Source organism: Nicotiana tabacum, chromosome 24 (genome assembly GCF_000715075.1).
Source record: "Nicotiana tabacum cultivar K326 chromosome 24, ASM71507v2, whole genome shotgun sequence".
Classification (NCBI taxonomy): domain Eukaryota; kingdom Viridiplantae; phylum Streptophyta; class Magnoliopsida; order Solanales; family Solanaceae; genus Nicotiana; species Nicotiana tabacum.
The window spans coordinates 5,146,634-5,155,905 of NC_134103.1; the positions used below are offsets into that span (position 1 = coordinate 5,146,634).

Genomic DNA, 9,272 nt, shown 5'->3' on the forward strand with positions numbered 1-9,272 from the left:
TAATATATTATAAACCAATGATTAATTAAGTTTTCAAAAAGGATTCAAACTTTGCAAAAAGTTTTATTCTCATTGTAGTGATACTTGAAAAACTCTTTCAACTATCGTAAATCTAGCATATCCGTCCTTAACCAAAAGTATTGGGTTTAAGTCATAGGTATAAAATTATCTTTGTTAATGTGAGGTTTTCTGATGTGAAATCGAATTTAATAGGCCCAAATACAAATATCAAATACTAAGTAGAAAATCAATAAAAATAGAGAAGCATAGTTTTATTAGATTTATAATTCTTTGTGAAAACTAACTTGAGTTACAAACATAAAGGATTTTGTTATGTTGATTGAGCAGATAATATTTTTATAAGATTTATAAATCCTTGTGAAAGTTAACTTTAGTTCCAAATGTAAAGAATTTTGTTATATCGATGCTTAAAATATTTTTATTATATTTATCAATCCTTGTGGAAGTTAATGTATTTTCTAAACCTAAAAGGAGTTAAAACTGCTCGAAAATTTGACCTAAAATATTTAGGCCTTTGTGTTTTAGTCAATATATACTAATATTAAAATAGTAATATCTATCAAATTGAACTTGTGTTCTACCTATTGAAATTCTAAAGTCACGCCAATAATTACTCATGGAAAAGACCACTTTGGAGAATCTTTTTTCCTTTCTGGAAAATAAAGAATCCCAAACGTTAAAGGAATTGAAGGGCTAAAAAGATTTGACTAAAATATTTGGAAAGAATTAACCGTTCAATTCTTTTTAAATTTCATTTAGAAATATCTTATATTACATGGTTCAAATAAGAAAAGATTTAATACACAAAATTTTTGTTGAATTTAAAGTCCTAAATATTAGGAAGATAATTAAAAGGCTATTTCCAAATATGAAAAAATAATAATCAAATAACTATTTTGTTCAATGTGAACTATACTTTTAAAGGATAAAAAAGGCGAACCATATTATATATATATACACGTGCGTTGCGCGTGTACCTATATTAATGAGTATATAATTTAAAAATAATAAATATTATTAAATAATATAATTGAGTTATAAAATAAATTTTTTAAAAGTGTACGTTCTTGAAAAATAAATCATGTTAATGACATATAGATAGATAAAGAAAAAAGTCTTGATTTTGAAAACGAATTTCATAATCAATTTGAATACGAAAAATATTGTCCATCATTGATTTTATCAAAATTTTAAGTGACACGACTCTAGTTTGTTCAAATCTCACTATAAACTAATATCTAAACATTAGTAGAATTAATGAGATAATCTTAATTACTTTTTCTCGCCTAATAATTATACAAAGCTTTTCAAATATACTTTATATTAATTGTGATTAATGAACTATTATAGTTATTCAATTTTTGAGCTTGTCACCTATCTCTTAATCAAACTTTTAAGAATAGATTATATCTCCGTATTTAAATATCTGGCCTTTGACCAAAATCTTATAGCATTTTTTTTTCTCTTACTATTAAATATCCCCTCAAGTATTTTTTCATATCAAAGTTCCAAAAGATATGTTCATTTTTCTTCTCCTTTCAAAAAAATACAAATTCGCTTTTGTGTTTTTGGTTATTAGCTAATATTGTAGTAAATTTTAAATTGTTAACGCTAATGATAGTAACATCTAAAAAGAGATTTATACATCGTATATATTTACAAAGAAAATGGCACAGATCCTGAGAACCTAAAATATCATCAAATGTAAAATGAGTGTCGACTGATATATCGATTTTAGTAACAATTAGTCCTTACTTATTTTTGTGTAAACTTTCTCATTTGAAGTATTTTTGTTCATTATTTTATCCAAACTCATTTATCTCATTTGAATTGACAATATAGTACTTTTGATTGGATTTATCATTCGAAACATGAGATAATATACCTTAGCATTCCCATTCTTTAATTCAAAAAAATATTGTTAAAACAGGCTGCAACTCAGTTCATTTGTATTTAATATTCATGTTTGTTATAGCAATATTTTTTTTGTTAGTTTTAAAGTTATAAATATTAAAAAATAACTAAATGACAAAATTATATTTAATGTGTATGATATAATATACATGTTATCCATCATTAATTATTTAACTTTTATATTAAAAATTATAAATCACCTTAAGACTTTGTACGCATGTGAAATATTCAAATTAACAATACTCAAGATAGTTCAAACAAAATCGGAAAAGATGGAATTGACATGTTTGATGATTCTCACGTGGTTAGTACTACAAAATTAAAATGAAGACAAAATTTCTAACGTGTTAAAAACTTGAAAATATTTAAGGAAAATACTTACACAGTTTAAATATGAAAAATATTTATATAAGTAAAATAAAACTCAATTTTAGATTCCTTAATATTAAGAGTTTCTACCTAGTTCAAATAAGGAATAATTTAATAAATAAAAATTAGTTAATTTTTAAAGTCCTAAATATTAGGAATATAAGTAAATTACAATTACAAATTTGTCCAATTTGAAATCTGTTTTTAAAGGGCAAAAAAGGCAAACGACATTTCGATAATGACCTTCATGCTTTTAATATAGTATAGATAGATAGATAAATTAATTTGCTGCACTAATTAGGAGTCTCTGAATGCAAACTAGAGGTGGGCATTGGTCGGTTATTATAAAATTACGGTTCGATTTATCGGTTTTCAGTTTTGTAATATTAATAACCAAATCAAACCAAATTATTTACGGTTCGGTGCAGTTTTTTCAAAGTTCAGTTCGATTATTTCCTGTTTATATTTTCGGTTTTAAACGGTTGTAGGAACAACGAAGTATTTACAGTTTGTAGGAACAACAATAAATATTAAAGTGTATACTGTCCACTGTTTATAGGAACATCTGACTATCTAATTGTCTACTGTTTAACACAATTTTTGTAGGAACATCTAAGTGTCTACTTGCTACTGCTGGAGAATGTGTTGATGTAGACACTTGCTGTCTAACACGATCTTGCTGGAGAACGTGCTGACTTCTGACAAAGTGACAATAGTTGCGGTTTGTAGGAACATCTAAGTGTCTACTGTCTAACACAATTTTTGCTGACAATAACACATACTAACACATACAAAGGTAACTACATTATAAATGAAACCAATAATAGACTAAGAGAACAAGCACACAAAGAACGTGCAAACAGAACACCTAAACAGTTAGGCAGTGGCAAAGGCAAACTAGTCCAAAAACAGTTTAACACAGTGGCAATGGCAAATCTAGCAGCTACCAAAGTCCAAAACAAGTCTAGAAATACAATCACCAAACAACAAAAGAGTGGCAAACTAGTCACAAGCCACAAAGTAAGTCTAGAAATGATACGTAAAGTCTTAAATACGAATCACTGGATGAGGCATAAGACACTTCTTAATATGCTTCACTAAGCCATAAGTGCCAAAATACTTTGGATGACAATTATAAACTGGACCACAATGAAGGCACTTTGCTTTGCGGGCTTCTTCATTTACTTCAACTAGCTCAAAATATTCCCAAATAGGCGATTTAGCTTTAGGACCACGAAGCATAGTTAAACCTACAAAAAAGAAGAAAAGATCACAAGTTAATAAAATATTTTTAATTATAAATAACAAAAGAATATCATAAAATAAGTAAATCTTTAAACTTACCACTTGTTCAAACTATGCATCAACAATGCTAGTATCTCTTTCAACAATGCAAGTTTCTCTTCCGCTCGTTGCCATATCTAAATATAATTTGATAAAGTGTGTCATTTAAACTTACAAAGTAAACTAGTTTTTACTAAAATACTCATATAACACAAAATCTTACCAAGTTCAAATTGCTCAAGAAACTCCAAATCTTCTTCAACATTAATAGGAGTACCCTCATATCTAAACCAATTTTGAACACAAATAAGACTTTGCACCAACCGAGGAGTTAATGAACTCCTAAATGAATTAAGAATGCGGCCACCGGTGCTAAATGCACATTCCAATGCAACACTTAAAATTGGAATGACTAATACATCACGAGCTAGCTCGGATAGAATAGGAAACCGAGGCACATTAATTTTCCAGCAATCTAAGATTTTAAAGTTATCAGAATCATTAGACAATGACTCTTGTCCTTCACCAATATATCTTTCCAACTCAGATTTAGCACCTACACTTCCGGAGTCTTCCTTTTGCCTTTTCAACAATTGCTTTGTTCTCACAAATTTTGTTCTCACATTCCCACTAGATGGCTCAGATGTGTCATCAGATGAAATAGATTTAGATGGAGATGATTGAAGATAACATCCTTTGGAATATATTTTTTGATACTCCCCAAACAAAAAATTCAAATAAGCATCCACTTCGGCAGTTAATTTCTTCCCTGGTCCTTTCCCGAATATTTTCTCAAGTGCAAAACTAACATACTCTAATTTGTTATGAGGATCTAATACAGAAGCAATGAATATCATTTTGTTCATCTTTTTCGGTTCATCCCAATATTTTTTAACACTTTCTTTCATCTTCCCTGCCATCTTACTCAAATTAGTATTATCACTAGCTAAACAAGCTTTCAAATGACTATCAAGCTCACATATATCTTCAAAATGACAATTAGAAGTGACATAACGTGAACCTAAAACTTTTTCGGTGAGCTCGTAACTAGTTCTTGTTCAAATTTTCAAATCACCCCACCATTAATTTGCCCATCCTTTTGTAAACACAATTGTGTTTGAGTATTATCAACTTTTCGTAGTATTTTTGGATACTTCTTTAAATGAGTATTCAATGACGTTGTTTCATTCAATCGTGAATCAGTTTTATAATCACAACCACAATGTTTACACTTTGCTCTATCACCTCCATTATCATCTTTAAACTTTTCAAAATGATCCCAAGCAGTTGATCTATATTGTACGGATTTTTTTTTGCCCATCCTTTAATTTGCCCATCCTTTTGTAAACACAATTGTGTTTGAGTATTATCAACTTTCCGTGGTATTTTTGGATACTTCTTTAAATGAGTATTCAATGATGTTGTTCCATTCAATCGTAAATCGGTTTTATAATCACAACCACAATGTTTACACTTTGCTCTATCACCTCCATTATCATCTTTAAACTCTTCAAAATGATCCCAAGCAGTTGATCTACATTGTACGAATTTTTTTGGCCTTGACTAGTTTCAACTGAATTTGTAGGTGAAGAAGTAGGTTCGCTTTCAGATGAACCCACCTCACTTAATCTACTTTCAACTCCTGCCATCTATAGAAAATCGAATGACAACAAAATTAAAAATGCAAACTGGTTAACATTCTTTTGTCTAGTATATTTCAGTCCACAATTGAGTAAACTAAAGTACTGATCAGAAATTTCAGTACTAAAACATTGAGTCAAAAGAATGTTAATACAATGAAGAATTCAACTAAAGTCACAGAGACCATCAACTAGAAGTTAACAGTTTCAGCCAATGCTTCTAATACATATTAAAAATGATATATGTTTCTCACTTATCAATTACAATTAGATGATGCAATTTACCATAAGCTCAAAATAGAGCAACTTAAGAAGGATTAATCTAGGATGTACGTTCAAATAAGGTTCCCAGGTTCAAATTTTTAGTCATCCTTTAGATACAATACATCACCATTCAACATGCATGTGATTTTGTGATATGGGAAGCCACAACACTTCTTTAGAATCTAGGATAATGTAGTCTCACAAGTTTAACTTTAGGTCCAACCTTTGAAAACAGGAAATTTTACCAAATTTTATAGAATAACTCAAGGACACAAAAATGGAGAATAAATCTGGAAATCGATTGCTACCGCCATTAACAAATTTAAAAGAACACAAAAAATGGAGAAGGAAAACTCATAAGAAGAAGAAGGTATCAAGGTAACCACTAACCCGAGGAAGAAGACGACGAGCTGAGGAAGAAGGATAAGCGTCGGCAGATAGAGTGACAGAGAAAGACGACGAGCTTACAGTCGCATAGACGCAACGCAGCAGACCAGCAGTCGAACCCTAATTTCTAAGGAGTAAACGTAAGGAAGGGAAGAATGGGAGATGGGAAATGGAAAGGGAAAGTTTGGGTTAGGCTAATTAGGCTTAAGGTTTAGGTAATAGTATTGGGCCTTTAAAATTTCAGATGGGGTGGGGCGGTGGGCTTCACTCTTCAGAAGTCAGAACATTAAGTTAGTAATTTACATACAATGTTTTGAGGCCCAAAATTTCGGTTTTTCGGTTTAACCGAAAATCGAAACACCAAAACCGTAAACCGCATCGAAAAATCAAATTCTAATAAATTAAAAATCGCAAACTGACCGAATAACCGATTAAACTGAAACCGAAAAACCAAAATTCACGGTTCGGTCGATTTTTTTGGTTCGACCGGTATTATGCCCACACCTAATGCAAAATCTCGGAAGTAAAACTTATTCAGAGACATTTCTTACAAAAAAACTCAGTATTTTGTAACTTCAAAATTTTTTAAAATGGGAAGTTCGAGTATGTTCTTTTTTTTTCTTCTTTTCGGAATAACTATTTCTATATTAGTATTACTACCCTGACTAATTCAAATTTACTCCGCGTAAACTTACTAAGAAAGTAATAGCTCCATATTGAAAAGTTCTTTATTTCATGGTTTGAGTCGTATATCAAAATTAACAACAACAATAACAAACCAAGTGAAATCTCATAAGTTGGGTTTGAGGAGGGTAATATGTATGCAGATTTTACCTCTAACTAGGGGTGACAAACGGGAGGGTCGGGTCGTATATGGGACGAGTCGAAAACGGGTAATGAAAAAATGGATAAATTATCTGACTCGACCCATATTTAATACGGATGATCATTTTGGGAGAATTTCTAGTCTCCCAAACTTGAGGAACCTCCAATTTGAGGTTTTACAAATGTAAAAGTTAAACCAATTAATTATCTATTTTCTAAATAGATAATATGGTTCTTATCTATATTTGACCCGTTTTTAAAAAGTTCATTATCCAACCCATTTTTAGTGGATAATATGAGTGGTTAACTGTTTTCTTTTAACCATTTTGCCACCCCTGCCTCTATCTTAGGAAGGTAAACAAGTTATTTCCGATAAACTCTAAGCTCAATGAACTATACAAATATTTTAAATGTTACAGATAAATTATTTAATTTTTTTTTAAATCCCTCTCAAATTAGAATTATTTAATTTGATATAATATTGTAAACTCGGATAATTAAGTATTTTCGGTGTATTAGGTCCAAGTGATCTTGGTCTTGTTCCTAAATTTTACACTTATTTTCTTCTCCTTGGGATGTCCGCAACACACACCCTCTCTCTCTCTTACTTTGATATTGATAAAATATTCTATTTGCTTAAATAAACAATAAATTTAATCCCTTCCAGAGTTGTATATATAATAACCTACACATGCAAACGATTTCCCTTGCGCCTTCTCCTTTGCTTCAACATTCTCTATTTTTTTCTGTCTCACTTTCTCTGTCTATTCTCCCTGAAAACACACACACACACACACTACGTATATATACACAAATACATGGCAGAATTGGAGTTTCAGAGTAAACATGGTACTTATAATCCTACGAATAATGGACGTTTAAAGTTATTTGGTTTCAACATGAGTACAGAGGAAGATCAAGAACAAGAAGTTGACTCTACAAAAACATCATCAGCCTCGCCGGAATCTGGCAGTTTCCCGGCTTCCGACGGCCGGAAATACGAGTGTCAATACTGCAGTAGAGAATTTGCAAACTCACAAGCTTTAGGTGGCCATCAAAATGCACACAAAAAAGAAAGGCAACAATTGAAACGTGCCCAAATTCAAGCTAGTCGTAACGCTTACATGCGAAACCCTATCATCTCCGCCTTCGCTTCGCCATCTCACCTCCTTACTCCGCCCGGTACCATGGTGGTTCCGGCGTCATCTCCGTCGTGGGTGTACGTACCACGTGCCGCGCCTCCCTTTCATGGCTGTGTTTTTCCAACGTCCAATAGTGTAAGAGGTGTAGGGAACTTTCAGTACACTGGCGGTGTAGTGGAGTCCAGCTTAGCAAGTGTTGGGCCTCAACATGTTAAGGCCCATAGTGGTAGAGTTGATGTAAATAATGGGCCATCATTGAGTAAGTTGTCGAGAGTGGATATTGGGCCCAATTTTGATGACCCATTTGGATTGGATTTGCAATTAAGTCTGTAAATTTCATCAAAATTTATCCCGAAAATTCCGAATCTTGTACATTTTCACATTATTTATTTATTTTTTCACTCAAAGGAAGAAAAAAAAGAAGAAAGAAGAATCAATACACATTATCAATATAACGGTGGGTAGGGTACAAATCATAAAGAAGTTAACTTTTACGTATACAATTTGGTATTATTTTGGAAAAATGACATTTGTATAGCCGCTCTCAAAATAATTGTCGAAATATATATATATTTTTCTATATATATATATATATATATATATATATATATATTATGTATATTATATATAAAAATAATACAAATTTTATATATTTTTCGGTTATTATTTGTTAATAGTTTGTTGCGCGGGTTAAAACTAAAAAAAGCTCTACTATTTTTGTGATTACTGGTTATAAAAAATTCATTGCTCTTCAATTGTTATATAAAAGCTACCCCCAAAATCTATTTTATGTGATATATATATATATATATATATATTTAGTTTGTCTCAAACAACAAGAATGAAAACGTTATTATTATAACCATAAAAATATTATGACAAATTTGCATGGCGTGTTTCAAATATTTCTTTTAGAATTTCGGTGCAGTAATCAAACACCCTAAAAAAATAGGACAGAGGGATTAATAATAATAAGCATATAGTAGAGTACTTATTAAGTACAATGAAGATAAGTTTAAAGGGTTTGTGATTGCATAACCCACTAACTTCAAATAATCTGATTCACCATTAATAGCAAAATTTGCGCCAAATCAAGATCCCATTTGCTCCATGTTAATTTTTGGGTACAACATGTAAACTTGATTGGACTATAGTGGAATCAAGGCATGTGATATGACTCCAGTATTAAATCATTGCCCTTTTAATAAGATCACTTATAAAGTATATATAAATAACTTTTTACGATAAATATTGGAGTACTCAAATTGGTAACCGATCTGCTATAATGTATTAAACTGCATTGATCTCATAAAAGGTAATATCCAAACAACAACAACATAAACATACCTAGTATGATTCAACAAGTGGGGTCTGGAGAGGGTGAGATATACATAGACCTTACCTATACCTTTGTGGGGGTAGAGAG

General features: G+C 31.0%; 1 protein-coding gene across 1 annotated transcript; it reads left to right on the forward strand.

The window, feature by feature from the left end:
- The first annotated feature begins 7,381 nt into the window (after window positions 1-7,381).
- LOC107809040 (zinc finger protein GIS3-like) lies at window positions 7,382-8,226 on the forward strand. Its single transcript, XM_016633630.2, has one exon. The coding sequence runs from the start codon at window positions 7,523-7,525 to the stop codon at window positions 8,177-8,179; it is 657 nt and encodes a 218-aa protein (XP_016489116.1). The 5' UTR covers window positions 7,382-7,522; the 3' UTR covers window positions 8,180-8,226.
- The last annotated feature ends 1,046 nt before the right edge of the window (window positions 8,227-9,272 follow it).